Genomic DNA, 25271 nt, shown 5'->3' on the forward strand with positions numbered 1-25271 from the left:
GTGCTTTATCGGTGAGCTACATCCTTAGTCCTTTTCTTACTTTTCATTCTGAGACAGGATCTTGCTGAGTTGCTGAGCCTGACCTTGAACTTGAGATCCTTCTGTCTTAGCCTCCCCAGTGGCTGTGATTACAGGCATGTGGGCATGTGCCACTGTGTACCAGTCCTTCATAAATGTCCTATCCAGTCAAACTCCCTGCCTCCTCCCACTAAGATGACCGCTAACCTGATATTTGTATTTGCAATCCCTAGTTTTGCTTTATGGCTTTACTTCATGGTCACCTGTCATGGTTTTGCATGTTTTTGAACTCTATGTAAAAGTTTCATATTGTGTGAATTCTCTCTGCTGCTATTTTTTTCTTTTCTCCATGGATCATTGTTGATTCCTTTGTGTTGATTCATGTAGCTGCCGTTTATGGCTCACTGCATTAATGTATTCATTGTAGGAATATTCTACAATTTATTTGACCGTTCTATCTAGTTTATTGTAGCAGATTCTATTACAAAAAATATTTATATATATGTGAACAATTCCTGGTATAAATCATATAAAAAACAGTTTCTCCATGGTAGGTGCTTGGGTTTTTTAAAAGGACAGAGAAGCAGTGATTTGAAAATGACAAAATGGAGCAAGAAAGGTACCAGCCCCATCTCCAAGCCCAGAGGTGTAGGTGAGGAGACGGCAGGGAGGAGAGTGTTGTGAGGATACTGTGTCCTTGCCTTACCTCAGGGAGATCATTACTTATAGATTCTCCATTCTTTCTTCCAGGCCTAACCTTGCTTCCAATTCCTTACATGACTCCATTTGTGTATCCTAGAATTATAACACACAATAAAATCAGGACTGGCACAGAGAAGTCAGATTTAATTGAAAAGAATTGTGTTTCATATTGTAACTCTTTTTGTGAGGTCTATAATGCATAATAAATTATTATTTATTATAATAATCTCAGGTCTGTTATATATCCCATGTAATCAACATTAATGTTGTATACATCAGGCATTGTGGTGGATTCCAGTAGTGCAAGTATCAATGAGAAAAAATCATTTTCCCCAAGTCAGGCAAATGAGCTCTTGATATGACCAATGGTGATATCATTGCTGAAGCAGAGTTAGCTCTGGCTTGTGTGGACTTCGAGTTCTTCCTGTATCCTCTCCAGTCTACCCAATGGGACACCCTCAAAATACGAAACAGAGTAATACAGTGAAGTGATCACTCATTCACTGTTCTTTGACAAAAACATGCATCAGGAACTTAGCATTGAGCATACATGCTGAGCCAATAGAGACCATGGAATCTGGAGTGCTGATGTAGATGTCAATCCTAGTCACACACTGAAATAAAGTTTTAAACCATGAGAAGTTCTGTGATTGAAACATGCAAAGTATATGAGAATGGATGCCAAGGGATCTAAGCTAGCCTGAAGGTAAGAGCAAGAAGGAAAACCTCCCAGAGAAGAATTCAAGTTGCCATCTAAAGGATAAGTCAGAGTAAGAGGAGAGTGTGTTCTGGCAGAATATTTAGCAAGGTCAAAGCCAGAAAACTTTAAGTTCACTATCACTAATCTCAAATTGATCTCTAGGGCCACTGACCAAAATACATTATTTCCCTAACCCATCCACTCTTCCACTTTTTAAACTGTTTTATTCCTTCTCTGAACTTGTTTGCTCTCTCGCCTGTCCTTGAACTCAGCCAATTACCTTGTGCCCTGCCATGTGGTGGAAACAGAAGAAACCAGAAGAGAACTTACACAGGCTGCCATCATCATATCTACCCACCTGCCTGCATCTCTGCCTGTACACCTGTTGGTACAAACAAAGGCTCTGAGTTCCTCTCCAAAGGCAGCCTCCCCTCCTCTGCTCTAGAACCTGAAGTCTCTTTCCACTTTATAAAGAACATCTCAAGCAATTCTCTCTTCTCCATGAATCCCTCTGGTCAGCTGAAAAGCAAGTTGCAACTTCTCCCACCTTTCAAAAACAACAACAACAGTGTCTTGACATTCCATTTCTCTCTCCACGTACATTTTTCTCATTTCTTTTCCTGCAGTATGCCTCTGGAGAGTTGTCTATATCCATGATTTCCAATTAATCTCTGCCCATCATCTTTAAAACCACGCAGCCAAGCTTCTCCTGATAGCCCTCAATGCAGCTTGTTCTTATCAAGGTCAGTGATGACTGTTCCTGATCCTGGGATGGAGCCTCGCTCTTCCTTTTCACTACCCTCAGCAGCACTTAGCCATTGAGCAACGTCTGCCCCTTGAACCTCTTTCTTCTCTCACCCGAGATATCACACTATAACTTTCTCTCAACCTTGCTGGCTCTTCCTCTGTTGCTTTGCTGGTTCTCCATCTTTTCATAGTCTGTGAACTTGGAACGCCCTCAGGATCAGGCTGGAACAGTCTCTTCTAATGGCTTTTCACTTCTTTATGGATTTTCTTTATCCTCCACTCTCAAGGTTTTCAGTACAAGCAAACATCTCCAGGGCTCACCTCTGGAGTTGACACTTGTCCAGCAAACTGATTACTCAGCACCTCCACTTGGCTCTGACAGGCCTCTGAAACCTAACATGTCCAAAACATGTCTTTATCTTTCTCCACCAGATACATTCCTTTCTAGAGTTTTCCATCTTGGTGAAGGGTAACTCCAACCTTCCAGGTCAGAGATCAGTAAACTGCAGCCAGAGTACAATTCCAACTCTCTGCCTGCTTTGGTAAATGCAGTTTTACTTTGGAATAAGCCACACCCCATGGTTCAGCATTGTTTTCGTGCCTCAACAGAGTTGAGAAATTCTTTCCTTCCTTTCTTTATTTTATTGCACATATTTAAGATGTACAATAAAATGGTTTGATATTCATGTATGTAGTGAAATGGTTACTAAATAAATGTATCTGTGTTCTCACATAGTCACCTTTCTTTGGTAATCTAAGTAAATATCCAGTGTGCAACTATATTATGACCTATAGCCATCATGCTTTACCCTAGATACTCTCACTCTCTAACTGCAACTTTGCCTCCTTTGGCCAACATTTCACCATGTCCCACTCCTCCTCGTCCCTGGTAATTACTGTTCTCTTTTCCTGTGTATTTGGCTTTTTGAGATTCCACATATAAATGAGATCATGAAGTATTTTTCCTTCTGTATCTTATTTCACATAACATAATATTCTTCAGGTTCATCCATGTGGTCACAAATTGTGGATTCTCCTTTTTCAGGACTGAGTAGTATTTTATTGTGTATATCTTTTGTACCACATTTTCTTTATCCAAGTGTTAAGGAACACTTTAGCTATTTTTGTATCCTGGCTATTATGAATAATGCTGTAACAAACACAGGAGTGCAACTATTCTGTAGTGTACTGATTCCATCTCATTTGGATATATATTCAATAGTGGGATAACTAGTTGCTTTTAATTTTTTGAAAACCATACTGTTTTCCGTAATGGCTGCGCTAATTTATATCCATGACAATATTATTTAGGATTTTCATCTCAACCTTCTCCTAGCATTCCTTGTCTCTCCTAATTTTTCTCCTCATCACCTGTTACCTTCTAGCATGTTATATTATGTTTAAGCTTATTTGCGGACTACATCCTCAGGACAGTATAACTTCCCTGGCACCATATTTTCTGGTTTGTCCACAGACAAATCTCCACTATTAGATCAGTGTCTGTCATATAGAAACTAATGCCTGGTATTTATCTGAATGCATGACTCCTGAGGCAGTAGAGATCATAGAGAAGAGAACCAGTCACGAGCCCAAAAGAAGGCTATTCTGGCTAAATCCCGGAAAGGAGGGGAAGAAGGAGAGGAGAAGGAGATGAGGCTGGAGAAATAAGCAAAGGCCAGGGCTTTATGAGTCTTGTTAAAATGTTGTTCTTCAGCCTAGAAATGGAAAGGTCATAAGCAAATATAAGTGTTTTTTTTAATTATAGAGTTTGTTGATTGCATTATATAAAATAGAAGGAAGTAAAAGTGACTCCATGAAGACCAGTTTTAGGAGGACTTGGACTTCACTGTGATGGGAACACCAGAAGGGAGATCAAGTTTGTGAGAGATGAGTGGGTCGAGTTTGAGGTATCTTTGAGACACCAAAGCTATCAGAGAAGCAGTCAGTGGAAGGCAGATAGGTGTTTCTAGAGCTCAGAAGAGAAATCAGGATTAGGGAATTAAACATGGCATCCCTACTTTGGGGATGGAAAATGGACTCAATGTCAAGGCTGGGGTGAGATTATTGACAGAGAACATCAGGGCTCCCAGGCCCCTGGTCCTGGAGGAGTTCTTACCTACCAGAAGGGGCAGAGAAGGGACCACAGAAGAAGGCCAGGGAGGTGTGAGTAAGAGAGTGTCTCCTAGCAATGCCCTAAAAAGTGGCACATGGAGTGAATATTGACCTGGGTGGAAGAGTAATAGAATCTCAGGCACGCCAACTGGGAAGAATTCTGGCGCACACACCATGGAAGGGAGCCATCTAGCAATCAAAGAGCAACTTTGAGGCCCTCAGAATGAAAGAGGGGGAAAAAAGCAAAGGATACCAAAGAGTTTCAAAGACTAATTAAATTTTTCCTGTTCAAAAGAACAGATCAACCTCATAAAGATCAAATAAAGTCATTCTCCCACATATGTCTCTTTATTCGTAAATATTCAGTGCCCACAGCAAAGCTCTGTGCCCAGTCCTGAGATGGGCAGGGAAGAGAGGGCAGCTCAAATACAAAATTTAACCCTGCTCTCAAGAGGCTCTTATTTCTCCCACATTTAGATTCCTGATACCCATTGCGTTCCAGCAGACCAACCGTCCTGTGCCCGTGGTGTATTCACTCAATACTGAATTTCAGCTCTGCAATAATGAGAAGGTGTTCCTAATGGATCCCAACACATCCGACATGTCACTGGCAGAAATGGATTACAAAGGAGCCTTTTCAAAAGGTGAGTTGCTTCCTCTTCCTGCAGAAAGAGGCTCAGTCTAAGCATGAGAAAGTTCCTGGAGTAGAATCCCTACTCTTCAGCTCTCAGTTACCTCCCCAGTGAAGATTCTCCAGGGATGATTTCAGGCCAGCCAAGGTCAAATCAAGGACCAGACTCATTCTTTCTTCATGCTATGAAATAATATCATACTCATAGTTCCTAAACGATTGACAGTGTATTACCATGGAAAAGCACTGATCTGGGTGGTAAGAAGACTGGTATTTCCAATCGCATTATAACACAATAACTCTGAGTTAAGTTGCTTTATCTGCCAAGTTTCTTAGGTTATAATATTGCCTCCACTGCTCCCAGCCTCAAAGGAATGCCACATATACTCTCTGTCATGCTTTCTCTGCTACAAATGATCCCTCAGTCCCTCACCTGCCCCCTAAACATGTTCTCTAGGCCTTTCAAAAGGCTAGCTGCTCCTTGTCCTTCAGGGCTCTACTTAATCACACACACACACACACACACACACACACACACACACACACCACAAAGAAGCTTTCCCTGACACCCCAGACAACCTAACATGGGCTCCACATATTTCACTTTTGCAGAATGCTATTCATTGTATGTAGTTCTTATCACGTTTTTTAACATTATGCATATTGTATATTTATTTATTTTATTGTCTCTCTTTACCACTAATGTGTAAGTTCCATGAGATTGTGACTAGATATCAAATTTGTACATCACAGCACCATCCCCAGGAGCTCAACAAATAATCAGTGGATGAATAAATGAATTATTCAGCTGTCTGCATTTTCTCTCTCAGTTGTCTCTTGACTGTCTTTGTTTCTTTAAATTTTCTCATATCTGAGTCTTTTTTTCATCTTAAAATCATACTCAAGGGGCAAGATCTGTAACTAGGTGGTAGAGCACATCACTGGCATGCATGAGGCCCTGGATTTTATTTCCAGCATCACACACACACACACACACACACACACACACACACACACACACACACACACACACACCAGGTATAAAGGAAAAAAAAATTGAAGTCCAACACATCACAGAAATAAACCTTCCCTCAATACTACTTTTGTCTCAGCTTCAAACTTTTCCTTTCTCTGTCAAACCTCCTAAAGAAGTGGTAAGCACACTTCGTCTCCATGGCCTTTCATTGCCTCTCCTCTCCCGTTTGCTACAGACAGTGGATTCTGTTCTGTTTCTCTCCTGCCCCTTGCATCACTTCTCCCTCTCCTGCCCTGGGTCTCTGCCTTTGCCCCTTCCATGTTGCTATTCCCAGGTCCCATTCTTGGCTCCTTCTGTTCTTCTTGAGTGCTTCCTCTGGTCATCCCCAGGGCTTAGACCATTCCTTTACTCTCAATATTCATACCCCTTCTACTCCACAGCCATAACCTTGACCTTATCTCTGATCTCTCCTGATTTATTTCTGCACTTCCACATGCAGATCTGGAATTGCTGAGCCCAAGTGAGCCCTCCCTCAGACACCTGAGGTGTCTAGGACTGGACTTCTCTCCTTCCAAACGTGTTCCTCCCCCATCTGTTGCTCCATGAATGGCATCCCCTGTGCTAGGTGTCCCTGGTGAACATCTCATTTGTACTCAACTTCCTCTTCACATTCTACATTCCATCTGTTATTGAGATGAACGGACTCTGACCCCTAGACATTTCTTGAATTCATTGCCTCAAAGCTGTATTCTAGATGCCTATCCCTCACTAGAACCTTAAAATAGTCTCCTGTCTTCTGTACTCAAGTCTCTTTGTCTTTGCTCCTTGCTCTGTGTTTCTAAAGCCAGGTTGTATTGCTATTCTTCCCCTGCATCAAGGCTTCCATGTTTCTTATTAGTCATGTATTCATGTCCAGCATCCTCAGCACGATTGTTCTCTGCCCAGGAGTCTGTACTGCCAGAGCCTCTGCACCTGCATCTCCCCTACACCTGCATCTCCCCCTTTGGTCAGGATGACTGAATTTTGACACACAATTAATGCTTTGGAGAAGCATTTAGAGTCTGATGTATTTTTTGCTCAAATTCTTCTCCCACCTCATCATTGATGTGAGCCTTGGATGAGTTAAAGTGGCAACAATGATCGAGCCTCTCTTGAACTCTTAGGAAGATTAAATAAGAGAGTGCAGGTAAAGAACTTGGTGCTGTAGCAGGCACAAAGGAAACAGTGCCCATACCAAGATTTTCACCTGCCCAGCATTCGGTATTTTGCTCATGGACTTTCTTTTGCCTAGAATTCTCTCTCTTGCCTTCCCCTCCCACCCCAAATGCACTGACAAATTCCTACTTATTTTTTAGTACACTGTTCTAATAGCCTGTTCTTAAATCCTTCCCTGCCTCTCCCCAGCTAGATTTCTATGCCTAACTCTGCTTATTTAGTGTGACTAACCTTTTTTCTGTTGTGGCATGTGACAGTATGGCATTGTAGGGGTTAATAAGGTGGGCTGTGGATTCAGGTTGAGCCCTGACTTTGAATCTCACTTTCACCATTGCTAGATCTTGAACAAATTGCTTAGATATTCAGTGCCTCGGTTTCCTCCTCTCTGAAACTGGGAGCACTACATGAGTTATTAGGACATTAATACAGCACCTAGCAGGTAGTGAGTTTGATAAATGTTAACTATTTCTGTCAAACACTTTGCTTTTATGTCTGTCCTCTCACCTGCCTCTCAGTCATTTTTGTGTCCCCTGCACATATCCAAGTGTTTGGCTTAATTTAAATGCTTAAATAATGTTTTAGGTGTTTATAGATTTAAAGCAACGATAAATGATGAATGAGCAGAGAAAGGTACTTTTGACTCGGTAAGGGAGCATGTTAAATCCTTTCTACCCTTGACATTTCTTGTTCTTTAAAGTCTGACCTAATTAATATCTTTCAATCTTTTCAGGTCAAATCCTTTATGGCCGAGTACTTTGGAATCCAGAACAAAATCTTAATTCTGCTTACAAACTGCAGCTGGAGAAAGTCTATCTTTGTACTGGCAAGGACGGCTATGTGCCTTTCTTTGATCCTACAGGAACAATCTACAATGAAGGGCCACAGTACGGATGTATTCAGCCCAACAAACACCTGAAACACAGATTTCTGCTATTGGTAAGCTGTCAGTGCTGAGAGGCAGATAACCAGGGGACTTCCCCAGCTGTGAATTCTGCCTAAAGCTGATAAAGCCCCACTCTTAATGATACACACACACACACACACACACACACACACACACACACACGTTGTTGTTTCTCTCTGATCAGCTAAATACTCCCATACATTACCAAATGTGATGATGACAGTGGGTAACAACACTGTGCTGAACTGATGGCCCAGGAAGAGGAAACTGTTTCTCAAAGGATGGTGCCAAGACCTCCAGTGTCCCTGAGACTCTTTCAGGGAGCCCACAAGCTCAAAACTGCTGTCACAGTATAGTGATAAGGCCGACTTTTCACACTTGTTCCCTCATAAACTTGAGAAGTTTATTGATATGATTTGAGACTCCACATTTTAACTAATCTTCTTAAAAAATCACTTGCCAGGTTTTGATTTCGTATTGTAAAATAGCCACAGAAATCATCTGAAAAAGCTATGAACATATTCCTCCCCTTTCCAACCGCACAGCTGTGTGAGGCCAGATTTTGTTCGTAGACTTCAACTAAAACAGTATATCACAACTGATTGAGTCCAGAAGCAGTTATGAGAATCCAGTTCTGTTCTCAAGAGTTGCAAAAATGCAAAACAATGCCAGCTATCTTTTGGGAGGGAGGGGAGAAGAGGAATAAAGGTATTTTCACTGAAAAATATCTCACTTAAGGGGCTGGGGTTGTAGCTCAGTGGTTGAGCGCTTGCCTAACATGTGTGAGCTAGGCAAGCACCACATAAAAATAAATAAATACAGCAAAGGCCATTGAGTCCATCTACAAATAAAAAAAAATGTTTGAAAAAATCTTAGTTAACATAATGAATTTTTCATTGTCCTGTTAGAATGATTTAATGTTTAAGTATTTTTAATTTTTTCAGGTTTTATTTTTAACACAATAAATGTGGATGGATAGAAATTATATAAACAAAAATTCTTTGGGCTTCTTGCTTTTTAAGTGTATAAAGGGCTTTGAGACCAAATAACTTGAAACCAAATAGCTTTGGGTCTAGGCTTGTTCACTCTGCTTTGAGATCACAGAACCCAGCAAATTGCTCCTTTAAAGAAGACAGTGGGTGCCCAGAGACAGCTGTTGACTTAAGGAGAAGCCATCTGCAATATATTCTCTGACCCAAAGCAGCGGTAGAGACTGCCTTTCTCCTCCCCGTGATTGTACCTACCTGTACAGCTATTCCATCATTCTAAAGCCTATATTCCTTCTGTCTGAAATTCCAGGACCGCAGTCAGCCAGAGGTCACTGATAAGTACTTCCACGATGTACCTTTCGAGGCCCACTTTGCTTCTGAGTTGCCCGATTTCCATGTGGTCAGCAGTATGCCAGGTGTGGATGGATTCACTCTGAAAGTAGATGCCCTCTACAAGGTGAGTTTGGTGAGCAGGCTAGAAGATAAGCTTAGAACCAAGTCCACCTTAAAGCTGGAGGGAAGGGCACTCTGGATTGGCAGTTTCTTTTTACAACATTCTGGTTGGCAGATCTTTTTATTTATTGTTTTTAAGCTTATTGTTCACCCCAGAATTTCACCATCTATCCTCAGTAGACCAAAGCAATGATAAAGTTATTTCATTTGCATAAGTTATATATGTGCCTGGTCTACATATGATGCTCTAGTCCTTCCTAAATTCTTTTGAATTGCTTACCTCTGTGACTCTCTGCTGAACCGGCTTATTTTCACAGCCACATGGAAAACACTGAACAAAATCATAAACACAATACCACTACTTAGAATGGCTAGAGTGACTAGTGTCCGTTAAATGGAACTACCCTAAGTTCCAGCAATAAACATGAATTTCCGAGATCAAGTTTCACTGTTTTGCTGTTTCCAAATAGTAATGCATGACCTTGGATTTTGGCACTATTAATAATCACTCTTCAGAAGTTATTTCAAAACCGTGGAGGGTTTCAGTGGGGGCAGATGAAAGGGAATAAAATACTTGAGGATATAACTTCTCAGGGGACAATCCAGGAAGTATTCAGATGTAGCCTATTTTGTCAAGAATCTCTCAGAAATGGGTGTCAAGTATTTGTTGGATGCTCCATTTTAGCTAAAGTTCATCATAAATACTAAATTAGCATAGTGAACAATTGAAGGTCACTGTGATTATTAATACAATGATGTCACTACCATCAATAAAGACCAATAACTCATAAGCATTCATTTAGCTAAAGAAACCATGAAAAATAAGTTTTTAGGCTATTCCATGTACTGGTAGAGAAACAGAGAAGAAAGTGATTAGCTGAACCAAAATCATCCTAATTTGGAAGAGAAAACCCGTAATGGTTGGTTTAATCCTCTGTGTTTTAGAAGATGCTTAACCATTGCTAATGCTTTTCTTGAAACCATTTTTCTATCTAATCATATGGTGGCAACTGTCTTTCCATTTCCTTTCTTCAGACATATGTGGTTTGTCTCCCTTTGTCCTTCCTCCTGCAGGTGGAAGCAGGACACCAGTGGTATCTCCAGGTGATCTACATCATTGGCCCAGACACCATCTCTGGACCCCGGGTCCAGCGTTCTCTCACAGCCCCCCTGAGGCGCCACCGAAGGGACCTGGTGGACCCCAGTGGCTGGCTGACCCTTGATGATTCCCTCATCTATGACAATGAAGGGGACCAAATCAAGAATGGCACCAATATGAAGTCCCTAAATCTGGAGATGCAAGAGCCAATTGTGGCTGCTTCTCTGTCCCAAACTGGGGCGTCCATTGGCAGCGCCCTGGCTGCAATCATGCTTCTACTTCTGCTGTTTCTGGTGGCTTGCTTCATCACCAGAAAATGCCAGAAGCAGAGGAAGAAACAGCCCACGGAGGACATTTTGGAAGAATACCCTCTGAACACCAAGGTGGATGTGCCCAAGAGGAACCAGGACAGGGTGGAGAAGAATGTGAACAGACAGTACTGCACTGTGCGGAATGTCAACATACTGAGTGACACGGAGGGGGCCTATCCCTTCAAAGGTGCTAAAGTAAAAAAATTGAATCTGGAAGTCAGAGTCCACAACAATTTACAAGATGGAACGGAAGTTTAATGGAGGAGACCCATGTGTATTTTTATCTAAAATCATTTTTATAAAACAGGGAAATACTGGTATTTTTATAATCTTGTAGACTTAAAAAAAAAAGGGAAAATTATAGCTTTGAGTGGCGGACGGTACACATCACACACATCGACTCAACTGAGCTACCTCGTGAAACAAAGAACCACTGAGACCCCCAGAGTACTGGAGTAGAGGTAGTCTGTGGACCCCTTTCACAGTCTCAGCAGCTACTAAGAGTACCTGTGAAAGGCTGAGCTTAGAAGCAAGTGTTTTAGCATTAGGACAGGTGTTGGACAATTAGGGTAACTGATAGAATTCAGAGGATGTGGCAGATCTCCCTGAGAGTGAGTGGGATATAGGACCTTTGGCTTCCTCCCCCTCCTCCAGTATTCTCCTTCTTGGGCTTTTCATGGACTCTGGACAATAGAGTACCAATTGCTGACACCCAGATTCCATTAAAAAATCTACTGATCAGCACAACAGCTCTATTTGAACATTGTTTCCTCCTGATGGCCTAGTTGCCATGACCTCTGAGTACATTTTGCTTTTTCCAGAGTCTTTTACACAACTAGGAGTATCCATGTGCTTCATACTAGAGGGCTTCTCTGCAAGTATTTACAAAGGGGAGAGGACTGACCTGGGGAATGTAGGGACCTGGTCTTGAAGCAGGATGCTACACAACAGATCCAGTGCACCCTGGCCTTTGTATGCCATGGATGCCTAAAAATCATGAACAACACTTTCCTGCTACCCCAGGCTTTGCCCAGTCCAGTAATAGACAAGCACACATGCTTTGCTAGCAGTGGGTATTTAATTTTATTAGCATTTTAGGGAAGCAAGTGATTTATTTGAATAAAACAAGAGGAAGCCCAGGTTGGAGTGAAATCAGAATAAACAGATGTACATTGGTCCTCTTGCTGTCTGTCACCCAGGAGATGCAGGCACTGTCCCTGGTGCAGGATTTCAGGGATTTCTCTTTGGGGGTTCTTTTCTGGTAGCTCAGGCACTTATTTTTACCATATCAGCACGTGACAAGGCCATAAACATGTGGCTTTAAAATAATTTAGCGTTCACATATCAGCTTACCTATTCTGTGTGTGGTGTGTTCATGGCTTGCCTTTGCTTCTCTTTTATTTCTGCCTTTTTGGCAAAAACATAAGCATGCATGTCATGTTGTTTTGAACTGGAGGCACAGTTTCATTATTCAAGAGTAAAACACATGCTCTCTTCCTGATGCATGGCACACCCTCGTCACTGAGCAAATGACAGACCGTTCACGTTGTGTAATGTTTGTGTTAGAATTTCTGAGTCAAGCTCTTTGAGAACATTCCAGACTGGAAACACTGTGGTATTCAAACCTAAACAGAATGAACCATGAAAAGTTTTAGGCAGCTCTATCAGACTCCAAGCTCCTTGAGAGCCGGACCTGCATGAGCCACACCTTTTCATTCTTCCGCAGTACCTGTCACAGACAGGCACACCAGAAGTGTTTGTCAAGTGAGTGAGTGAACAGTGCAATGGGTGAGAGATAGAGGAATAAATTTAGAAGGAGAAGGTGAGAGAGTATGGTTGGCAAAATGACAAGGGTGAGTAGAGAATTTACTTGGATTATGAAATGACACTCTTCACTGGGTCAAAGAAACACTGCTTTACCTAGGTATGACTGGCAGTGATCCTTAGGAGGCATGAACAGAAAGTTTGAATAATGTACCCAGAACAGGAGATTAAAGGCAAAGTCTGACTTCATGTTCTAAGGTGAGTGTAAGGTTCTCAAGATGAATTGGGGTGAGCCTAGAAATTCCTGATTGGAGAGATGCTACTTCAGACCAGCTTGGGCCATTCAGGCAGAACTTCTGTCTCAGCTTCAGAACATCCAGACTTGGTGTCTCACGGCTGGAGAGCTGATTAGCCTGGCACGAAGTCTTCTCCAGAACAGCCTAGAGGGTGAATGCTAATTCTGCAAGGACAGGGAGCCAGTCATCTGGAGAGCAGCATTCCATTTGGCCCGTTACTAGTCACTGCTCTGAGTGCCAAGATGCTCACACATTAAAGCAGCACATTTCCTTTGCTCAGATGTTCTTCTCGCACACCCCTTCCATTACTACTGAATAGGACATGTGTTTGGGGAGATTGCAGACAGTTGGCAGAATGAAACTAGTGTGGGGAGGGAGACGGAAGCCTGAGAGTGCTCCTGGCAGCCTCCGCACACAGGGTGTAAATTGACAAGGGCAACATCGGTGAGGACCTGGGGGGGATGAATTTTGTGAAGAGAAAGCCTTGCAATATTCCTGCCTCCCTTTCTTTCTGCCCTTCACCCCGTTATGTACACATTTTGGAATGTCAGTACTTCTCTAGTGAATGCGTACTTGTTAAATAAAAATTGTTAAGAGATGGGGAGTTGAGATTCACCCCTTTGATGTAGAAGTGTTCAATTCATTTACATTTTATGCTTCATCTTAGGGATCAGATAATTTGATGACTAACGTGGATTATATTTCAAGGAAAGCTTTGCTTTCCATTTCTCTGACTTGCTCACTAATGCCTTGTGTGTGTGTGTGTGTGTGTTACTAACCTTTTATATCATGCCTTCAGGTGAGAAGGAACAAAAAAACCCTCAGGGGTTGCTACTCACTATCATATGCCGGCTGTGAAGGTTAAAAGAAATAATGGTCTGAACCATTTTTCTGCCTTGCTGCCCTTTTATAGTACCCCAGGCCTCCTGCAGGACTCCTGCAGATCCCTATTGTTGGATGGGAAATAGTGTGGAATGTGTTTGCACAGTTTTATGATTTTCAGTCTCAGACCCCTATAGGTATTTGTTATTCTTGGATCCTACACACCTGCTCAGACTGAGTAAAACATTTGTGGTGCTGTCAACCTGATTTCTTGATCCTCAAATGATTTTTTTGTATTTCTAATATGAATTTGTGTGTTATGAATTTCTGATTTCTCCAATACCATATGCCACTATATAAATTTGTATTAATAAATAACAGTCTGGTTGGTTTTTGTTTGTTTTGCTATATTCTTTTTAAATTATTCATCTCATTAACATAGACATTGCCACCAAGATGGCAAAATCATTCTGAAATTTTGGGTTGTTTTTTTTTTTTTAAGAAAGACCCCTCTAAATGTTGTTAAATATCAAACCAGTTAACTCTGCTAAGAACAAGATGCTGAATAAATTACATGTTCTTACTATCATTATAGCTTTTCTTTTGCAATCAGGACATAAACACTATGAGAAAGAGGAAAAATTTAGATTTCCATATGTAATATGATAGGATAATTATTTACACTATATTAACCATCAAGCCTTCTCAAGATCCTTGATATAGTGTGAGGATGACTATGTCCTTGTATGCACATGCAAAGATTTGTTAAGTGTCCATAACTCACTCTGGAGATGATCAGGGCTCTAAAAAAAAAAGTTTGAAAATGTTTGTTGGCTTGAGAAGAGAAAAATAGCAGTGACAGAATGGAACTGCGCCCAGACCGTCTTGGCATTCTGCAAGCCTGTGCACTTGTGTCCCTTTACCCTCTGATAAAACAAAAACAAAAAGTGACAGTGACCAGCAGGGCTCTTTTGGCACATTTGCAACTCAGTAAGATGAGAAAGTGTGCTTTCATAAAATCTGGGCAAGGGATGCCAAACCAAGCCCAGAAGTTCCTGGGAACCATGGGCTTAATATAAACTTCAGATCCTCACTGGCCCTTGCTAAGAGCAGACTCTACTCCTGGAGTGCATTTCTCTAGGGTGCATGGGGAAGCTATGCCAGGAGCCAATCTATGTAATGTTAGGATTGTCTATAAAAATGCATCTGAGACCGGGAATTTCATGGCCTTAAAACTTAGGAATCTTGGAAGATAACTGACAGAAAATACATCTTCATTTAAAATTTAAAATATCTCATAGACTAGGGTTTTGAAGAAACTTAATGGGAGATGAGGAAGGGAAACTATATTAATAACTTATTAACTATTACTATGTTAGTAAGTTATGCTACATGAAATTGAAGATTTTGAAGGTTATATGTAGTCCAATATCCATATTTAGATACCAATATTTATATACCACAACTTGTAATACAGATTTTGTCCCCAAACAAGCCAGAGATAACTCCTAACAAGATCCCTTTAGATTGTTCCATTGTGAATATTTAAGAGCCCTGGTAAAATTCTATATCGGGGACCTCTAGCAATGCTAAAATCAAGTGCAATAACTCCTTTACATTCTGTTCCTCATTGTCCTTATAATAGATAATTTTCTTTGGAAGTTCCATATGAACACCAGAATTTCAAATCCTTGAGGGCTTCCACAAGCACAACTTGGCATTGCTTAAAAATGGCTGCAAGCCCCTATAACCTAAAGTTAATGCTTGTCATGAAAAATTCCATTACTTGGTTGATAGAATATCATAGACCCACACTGCATCCCTCTCTTTGAAAGCTAATAGAATTTTATCCTTAGGCTCATTTTGGTTCTAAGATTAGTCCACAAGTGATAAAAATCTATTAGGATCCCAGTCTCTAAGAGAACTTCCATAAATAATCAAAACCCAGTTTCAAGATGCCCCCCGCTATTTTCCCCACTAAGGAATGTTTCAGAAATGATTCTCTTGCCTTGACTTCCAGTATTATTGGCCAAGTGCAGCCACAGATAGAAGAGAAAAGCTGGGGAGTGTCGGTGATGCTGTCCCTGCTCCACCAGCTTTGCTGTGGTTCTGGCCAAGGATGCATTCCATCTGGGCCACAGGTCCTACTGTTGCAGGTTCCACAGTTTCAGTTCTTGCAGTTTCTGGATAAATCCTTTGCCTCCCTTACCCAAGCAGGCATGGAGGTAGCAATAACTTCATGTTGTTCATAGTCTCAGGGACATCAGCATCGCTGTGGCTGCCTTAACTTAACCCTGCCCACACTTGCGTAAATAAGACCTTTATTAAACCTTTATTAAACTGTCCACTCAAATACTTTGAGTATATTTTCTTTCTTCTACCCTAATTTATACTGTTCTTAAACTCATTATCATTTGGATTTGGTTTTTTAATAAAAACACAACACTTGAACTCAAATCAAGTCTTTATTTTAAATTTGCCCTTTATTATAAAAAGTGGTGTGCTGATAAATGATTAACAAACCACTTTTGGAATCAAGGGAAGCCTGATTTGTAGCATTTGCTCACATTTGTGTTGTATTTACTCCTACCATGGCTGAATTAAACTTACCAGTATAATTTTACTGAATACAGAGTTGAGAAGAAATGCACAGTAGTATTAATTTTTATAGTATTTCCACCACATCCGTACAATAGACAAAAATAACCTCAAGAACATCAACAATAATAAAATGTAGCAAAAATAATTAGGAAGTGATTAATTTGAGCACCTATTACCTTTGTCTTAAACTTAATTCAATCAATTGTGTATAGTAATTTAATTTTTTTTTTCAGACGGGATCTCGATTCCTGGACTCAAGCAATCCTCCTGCCTCAGCCTCCCAAGCAGCTAAGACTATAGGCATGTGCCACCATGCCAGACTCCAATTTAATAATTTAAAGTAATGGCTTTGTTTAACAACTGACTTGTGAAATTCTTGAACATTTAGTCTTTGGCTTGCATGGGTTGGTATGAGCCAGCTTCCAGCTCACCGTGTAAGAGCAAACAAATATTCAATATCTATAACCACTTCGTCATTTGATTTTACCCTCACATTTTGCTATACATTTTAAATATGCCTTAATAACTTTGCTGTAAAATTTTAAATTTGACTCTTAAATAGTTCTGTCAAGCAGAGAGAAAATGTGATAGGAAAATTAATTTCTTACAAAGCTAGGGAATAGTTCCAAGTATTCAGAATCATGAAAATTTCATCAAAAACAATTTTTTTCTAATTTTTTAAAAACAAATTAAAAATAACTATTAACCTGGTTTCTAGAATCCTAACATCATCATCTAACATTACATTTTGATAAAAGTCATCCTTTGGGGAAACAATACTAGTTTTATAGTATATGATGAAATGATTCTAGTCTAAATGGTCGTAAGCGGGCACTCGTTACAGCTAGAAAAACTCACAAAACTAAGAGTGCATTTTATTTTAAAGTTGATATCCTGAAACCAAAGAGGTTAAATCCTAAACCTGAACAATTACAATAAATCCTCTGTGTAAACACCACCTGTTACTCATTTCCTTCCAGATATGAATTCAGCCCTATTGCTTCCTAGTTGTGAGGATTGCAATCTGCAAATTTACTGAATCATTATGAGTCTCTCTGTATTTGCAACATAAAAGCAACCACACCTAATTTACAGTTGGCTCAACAGGATACAAGATCCTGTAAGTAAAGCGAGTTACTCAAAGTCTGGCATAAATATTAAGTTCTCGATAAATATGTGCGACCTACCTCTTATGCTAGTCTTAGAATTCCTAGGTGATCTGGGATTTAACAGTCTATCTCTGAATGGGAGTTACAATGCAGAATAGAGTACAAAATGCAGTCATATCTTCTCTTTTCACAGAAAGCTCATCACTTCAGATTTGCAAATCTAGCAGGTTCCCAATGCACTTGGGTGTTAAGCAAGTTCATCTCTCTACTTTTACCATTGAAGCTCCTCTTAAGCCAGAGGTTCTCAAACTTCAAAGTACATTAGAATAGCCTGATGGGCTTGATAAAACATAGACCTGGAATGGGGTCTGAGAGAATGTGTATTTCTAACAAGTTTCCAGGTCTCAGGGCCAGCTTTGAGGACTGCTCCTGTCTTTCCAGCTCACATATAAGAAGGCCAAAGTACTTATATTGAGTCAAAGCTAAATATATATATCTGCATGAAGTAGCAGGGCAGGGTAGCACACATCTGTAATCCCCGCAGCTCATGCCACTGAGACAGGAGGATCACAAATTCAAAGCCAGCCTCAGCAACTTAGCAAGATACTGAGCAACTCGGTGAGACCCTGTCTCTAGATAAAATATATATTAAAAGGCTGAGGATGTGTCTCAGTGGTTAAGTGTACCTAGGTTCAATCCCTGGTGAAAAAAAAAAATGAAGTACTACCTGCTGAAAGATGAGAAAAAATGTATCCTGGCAAAGTTATTGTCAGTAAACCAAACCAGAAGTTACAAACTACATGGTCATTCATTAGTCGTACTCCTTTAAATTTACTAAACTTTTCTTAGAAAAACAGTAATAGGAGTAAGGCAGCCTATTTCACTGATCGAGAAATACAGAGCACACTAATTTAAAATTTAAAAGAAAGTAGGAATCTATCCAAATCATGTTTATGGATGTTCACTACCTATTCAATTGGGTCTCATTCCCCAACTGTTATGGCCTTCCTGATGTTCCTCTTCTCCTAAAATCCACAATATTTCAAGCCCTTTCCCCAGATCTAAGCATTATATATAAAAATTCATATATATATATATATATATATATATATATATATGGAAAAACTAAAAGGAAAATGTATTTTTAACATTTTCATTTTTAGAAGAGTTATAGAATCTCAGTAAATTTGAATGGAAAGTACAGAGATATCTCTTTCCCCTACATATACCATCTCCCCCATTACTGACACTCCCCACCAGACTGGTACATTTTTTACAACCAGTGAGCCTATATTAAACATCATTATCACACAGAATTCATAGTTTACATGACATTACTCTTGACAAATATTCTATCAGCTTTAACTAATTTATAATGACATGTACCCCCTATTAGCATATTATACAGGGTAGTCTTTAAAGATCCTCTGTGCTCACCTGCTTATACTTCCCTCCCTTCAACCCTTGGCAACCACTGATCCTTTTACTGTCTCTATAGTTTTGCCTTTTCAAGAAGGTCTTATAGTTGGAAGTACACCTTTTGTGGCCTTTTTGGATTTCTTTCTCTCATAATATACATTTAAATTTCCTCCTTGTCTTTTCATGGCTTGATTGCTCATTTAATTTTAGTATTGAATAATATTCCAGTGTTTGGATGTACCACAGTTTATCCATCTGCCTACTGAAGGACATCTGGGTTGCTTCCAAGTTTTGACAATTATGAATAAATCTGCTATAAACATCATGTGCAGTTTTTGGTATTAGGACATGTGTTTCACATCAGTTGGGTAAACACCAAGAAGTGCAATTGTTTTATTGAATAGTAAGAGTATATTTACATTAGTAAGAAACAGCCAAATTATCTTTCAAAGTAGCTGTACCATTTTGTATTCTTACCAGCAATGAAAGAAAGTTTCCATTGGTCCACATCCTCTATTATCAGTGTTCTAGATTTAGGCCATTCTAATAGGTGTATAGTGATATCTCATTATAATTTCAATTTTCATTCTCCTAATGGCATATGATGTGGAGGATCTTTTTTAAATGCTTATTTGTCATCAATGAGTCTTCTTTGATGAGGTATCTGTCAAGGTGTTTGGCCTATTTTCTTGCTGTTGAATTTTAAGAATTATGTGTATATTTTTAGATAAGAGTCCTTTACCTTAGATGTGTTTTCAAATATTTTTTCCCATCTGATAGTTGTCATTTTATTCTCTTGACAGTGTCTTTTGCAGAATTTTTAAATTTTAGTGACATCTAGATTATCATCCTTATTATCTAGTTTGTGCCTTTGGAGTCTCATCTAAAAAGTCATTTCCAGATTTTCAGAATACAGAGTGACCTAGATTTTCTCCTATGTTATCTTCTAATAGTTTTGCTGCTTTGTGTTTTACATTTAATCTGTGATCCACTTTGATTTAGTATTTGTGAAAAGTTTAAGGTCTATGTCTGGGTTCACTTTGTGCATGGAGATGTCCAGAAACTCTCTTCTCTGCTGTATCGCCCTTGTTCCTTTGTCATGGGTCAGTTTACCCTCTGTCTGTGGGTCTATTTCTGCAAACTCTTCTCTGTTTTCTGGGTTTATTTGTCTATTTTTTTCACCAATACTACACTGTTTGATTTCTTATAGCTTTATGGAATGTTTTAATGACAGGTAATATCACTTGCTTCTTTACCTTCAAAATCATTTTGGTTATTCTGAGTCTGTGCCTGTCCATATAAATTTTAAAATCAGTCAATATCCACAAAATAACTTGCTGTGATTTTGATTGGGATTGCATCAAATCTATAGAACAACTTAGGAAGAACCAACATCTTAATAATATTGACTCTTCCATCCATAAATATGAAATATCTCATTTGTTTAGTTCTTGTTCAATTTTCTTCATCAGAGATTTGAAGCTTTCCTCATAGAGATCTACATGTTTCCTTACATTTACACCTAAGTGTTTCATTTTGGAGGGCCCTAATGTAGGTGATATTATGTTTTTAATTTTGGATTTTACCTGTTCATTGCTGATATAAGGAGAGTAGTAGACTTTTGAATATTAATCTTATATCTTACAACTCTTCTATAATTGTTTATTATTAAGAGTTTTTGGTTGTCATTGTTATTTGTTTGCCTCTTTTTTATTATTCTTTTGGATTTTCTACAAAAACACATTGTGAACATAGTTTTATTTCTTCTTTCCCACTCTAAATACCTTTTTATTTCCTCTTTCATTTTATTATATTAACTAAGATTCCCAGAACAATGTTGAAAGCAGAAGTGAGAGGGGACATCCAAGCCTTCTCCTTGATCTTAATGGGAAAGCTTCAAATTTCTCACCATTAAAGTTGATGTTAGCTGTAAATTGATTGGTAGACACTCTTTGTCAAGTTGAGGAAGTTTATTCTGTTTCTAGTTTATTTAGTGTGTACATAATGGACCTTTATTTTATTTGCTTATTTATATGTGGTGCTAGGGATCAAACCCAGTGCCTCACATGTACAAGGCAAGCACTCTACCACTGAGCTACAACTTCAACCCCTAGTTTATTGAGTTTCTATCATGAACAAGTGTTGGATTTTGTCAAATGCTCTTTCTGCATCTGTTGCTATGACATGTTTTTTTCTTCTTCTTTAGTCTGCTGATACAATGGGTTACATTAGCTGATCTCTGTATGCTGAACCTGCTTTGCATACCTAGGATACACTCTACTTGTTTGTTGGGTATTCTTTTTATACATTATTGTATTTGATTAGCAAATACTTTGTTGAGGATTTTTGCATCTATGTTCATGAGAGATAGAGATCTATAATTTTCTTTTCTTGTGATGTCTGGTTTGGGTATGAGGGTAACACTAGCCTCCTGGAATGAATTAGAAAGTATTCCCTCTGCTTCTGTCTTATGAAAGAGAATGTAGAGAACTGGCATAAATCACTTCATAATGTTCAGTAGAATTGCCCAATAAACCCATCTGTGCCTGGTGCTTCCTGTTTTAGGAAGATTGTTAATTATTAATTCAATTTCCTTAATAAGTAATGGCCTATTCAGATTGTTCTGTTTCTTCTCATGTGACATATGTCACATTGTTTCTCTCAAGATTAGTCTACTTCATCTAGATTGGCAAATTTATGGGTATGGAATTGCTTATAGAGTTCTTTATTATCTTTTTAATGTACTAAAGTACCAAAAATCTATGAAGTCTTTCCTCTAGTTGTTTGCAGGATTGCTGTCATTCATTTCACTTATACATAAGAATATGTGTACTAGAATGCATTGTTCTGTTGTTATTTTAAACTGGTATCTGTTAGATCAATCAAGAATAAGAAAAATGAAAGTTTTTTTTTATTATTTTGCCTTTATTTGTTCCTCCTTTTATGCTTAGAGACTGGAGCTTCTGATCTTTGTCATTTGCATTCTTTCTGAATATTTTCTTTTTAGTATTTCTTACAAGGCAGGTCCACTTGCAACAAGCTCTCTGTTCTTCGTTTGTCTGAGAAAATCTTTATTTATCCTTTTGTTTCTGAAGGCTGTTTTGTGGTATACAGAATTCTAGATTGCTGGGGTTATCTGTCTTTCTTGGAGGGAGGGAGGTGGCGGTTACTGGGGATTGAACTCAGGGACACTCAACTACTGAGCCACATCCCCAGCCCTATTTTGTATTTTATTTAGAGACAGGGTCTCACTGAGTTGCTTAGGGCCTCGCTGTTGCTGAGGCTGGCTTTGAACCCATGATCCTCCCATTACAACCTCCTGCATGGCTGGGATTGGGTTTTTCTCTCAACATTTCATTTCATTCTACTCTCTTCTTGCTTGCATGGATTTTTGAGGGGAAGCCAGGTAATTCTTACCATTGCTCCTCTGTAGGTGTTTTTGTCTTCTGTCTTCTTTCAGGATTTTTGGTGATGGTTGTTATCTGCTATATTGGGGACCATGCTTTCCATACATGAGCTTTGGGGAGCATTCTAGGTCCAAACCATAACAATATTTGTTCGCTTAATGTTTTGTTCTTGTGGGATGCTCTAACTGAACAGCTTTGAGGGTAGAAGAAAACAATACCTAGTATAGGCTATGTGCACAAGTATTGCTATTCATTTTGTATTGCTGTTGTAACAAATTTCTACAAACTCAGACTTAGAATGAATATTCTTATAGTTTTGGAGGCAGAGGTTGGAAACAGGACTTACAGGGCTAGAATCAAGGTGTAATCAGACTTGTGTTCTTCTAGACGTTCTAGAAGAGAATCCACTTCTTTTTCTTCTCTAATTTCTAGATGCCATTTGCCTTTCTTGGGTCCCTCTCCAACTTCCATCTTCAAAGCTGGTCATGATCCATTGATTCTTTCACACCTTTCCATTTCTATGATTCTCACTCTTCTGTCTCCTTCTTCCCCATTTAAAGACCCTTGTAATTACATTGGGCCTATCTGGATAATCCAGGATGATCTCGTGATGTTAATGCAGGCCGATTAGCAACCTTAATTCCAATAGCAACCTTAATTCCATGATTCTCCCTGGAAAGGTGACACATATTCACAGGCTCCAGGGATCATTCTGGACAGCTTTGGATACCATTATTCTGCCCACACATGTGCTATCATAGTATCACACAGAGATCTGAAGGGCAGAATCCAGAAAACCAAATCACCTGCCCTTTCTCCTGCTGCTGCACATAAACTTGAAGGTTGTAGTTGAATAATTGTATTTTCATAAATGGAACAGACCAACTTAATGCATGATTCCACTTAGCCTATATTTATTTCCTGTCAATTGAGCCGACAGGGGTAATGACTAGTACCTGTTGCTAGAGAATGGGACTATAACTCTGGCACTTTTGAACTCAAAAGAAGAATGGTTTCACCTACATTACTGGCTAGTGCTTTCTCCTCTCCTTCATCCTCAAGGGGAATCCTCTGGTCATCCCCTTGGCATTATGTATAGATTTTTGGTACTTCATTCTAGTGATTAAGGTAAGCTTTGGGACTTGGCTGCCTGTATTTGAAACTGTGAAAGTTATCTGACTAAAACTGGAATCACTCGTGTCAACTCTAACTATAATAACAACAAAAATACAAAAAGCTATAGGCAGTGTTCTTACCCATGATTGACTGATAGTAACTATCACCAAAAAATCTGCAAGAACTTAAATAAAGACTATCACAACCTTATAAAAAAAATCTGCTTGGATACATGTCCAGCAACAGAACAGTGTGATCAGTTTCAGCCTGGTATCACTCTTGTTATTAATCCTGTGTTTAAGGATTATTGTTTCAATATATTTTGTATAATCTTTTTAATGTTTGCCTTTAGAAACTTCCCCTTGCCTTAGCTGCCTTAAATATTCTCATCATTTCCTGTATATATTATATATATATATATATTTTTTTTCCCATTGCAATAGTATTCTATTCTCAAATAATGAACATTATTATTTGGAGAATTTATCTTTGTTATTTAGGTGGACAAATCTCAACCACCCAACTAACTGATTATGTGGCCTTGGGTCAGAATCATATTCTACAGTTTACTCATCTTAAAAATAATTCATAGTAGGACCTACCTCAATTGATTGTGGTGAGAATTAAAGATGATATATGCAAAGCATTTAGAATAGTGCCTAGCATTCAGTAGATGCTTTTAAAATATTAGTTAATATTATGAATTATAGTTCTAAACACTAAAATAATATTTCATGGCTTTTCAGTTGATAAGAGCTAGAAAGCTATTCTTTTCATGCTCAATAGTTTCCTGAGATCTTGAGAGCTTACATATTGCTATCTTCCCTAGGCCTAAACATTGGATAAAGGGGCTTCTCTAGTTGTTCTTCTTATATTTGACAAAGTTTAGCCATGTTGCTAGCGCCCACTCCCTGGGTGCTGCTGAGATAGAGTAATTATTGCTCAAAAGATTTCTCTGCTCCCTCACTCCACAGAGCAAAGTGTACTTCTCCATCCTTTGACTTCTTTTGTCAACAAAATGTTCACAGCCAGAATGCAAGCCAAGGCTTAAAAGGTGCCATGCAGTTGTGAGTGCCCTCTTGTCCTCTGACATCACCAAGAGAAGACCTTCCTCCAGGTACCTGCTGGGTACCTGGGCCTCAGAATGAACTCATAGAGAACAGCCACCTGTCATCCTACCTATCTGACAGAATAAATGATTTGTTTTAAGTCCCTGTGCCAAAAGTAAAACAAGTTGTAAGAGAGTAAAATAATTATCAAGTCTATTCCTACCTCCTGGTATTAACAAATCATTTCTTATTCCAAGCATTCCGTGTTCATTTTGTATCCTTTTCTATTTTATATCAAATGGTTAAGCCAGCAACTCACACATTTGCAAACAGGAAGATATGTACAGTAATGTTCACTGCAGCATTATTAATAGTAGCAAAATACTGAACTATGTAGTATATATCAGCAGGGAAGGATAAGTAAACTGTGATATGGCCATAAAATGGAATACATAGAGCAGTTAAAATTAATGAATGACAGTAGCTCCTACAATAGCTAGAGTTGGACAGAAAGAGTAAGTAGCAGAATATACATCACAATGCCATTTATTTAAAAAGTTTTAAAGCATGCTAAACAGTATTACATAATATTTATGGCTACACCAGTAGTTTGAAACTATATAATATCATATGTAATAATAATAATAACACTGAGTTTATTGTTGGGCTATGTCTGGAGAGAGAGGAGAAATGGAACAGAAAAAGGATACCCAAGGAAGATAAATTATATCTTTATGTCTTAAAAACATCTTGAGAAATATTCCAATTAAATACAGCATAATTTTTAAGATTAAATATAACTAGATCATTGGTATATAGGTGATCTATATT

At 39.0% G+C, this 25271-nt stretch overlaps 1 protein-coding gene across 3 annotated transcripts in view; it reads left to right on the forward strand.

Annotated features, from left to right (window-relative positions):
• The window catches only part of Fras1 (Fraser extracellular matrix complex subunit 1), a 425584-nt gene extending 411453 nt beyond the window's left edge, over positions 1-14131 (forward strand). For 2 of the 3 annotated variants that reach the window (XM_078021445.1, XM_078021446.1), the window contains 4 exons: positions 4757-4923; positions 7832-8037; positions 9305-9451; positions 10522-14131. In XM_078021445.1, the coding sequence (XP_077877571.1) occupies positions 4757-4923; positions 7832-8037; positions 9305-9451; positions 10522-11115 (1114 nt within the window). In that variant the 3' untranslated portion in view covers positions 11116-14131. The other variant, XM_078021447.1, reaches the window with a different exon arrangement.
• Positions 14132-25271: the final 11140 nt, after the last annotated feature.

The sequence above is a fragment of the Ictidomys tridecemlineatus genome, chromosome 9 (genome assembly GCF_052094955.1).
Source record: "Ictidomys tridecemlineatus isolate mIctTri1 chromosome 9, mIctTri1.hap1, whole genome shotgun sequence".
Taxonomy (NCBI): domain Eukaryota; kingdom Metazoa; phylum Chordata; class Mammalia; order Rodentia; family Sciuridae; genus Ictidomys; species Ictidomys tridecemlineatus.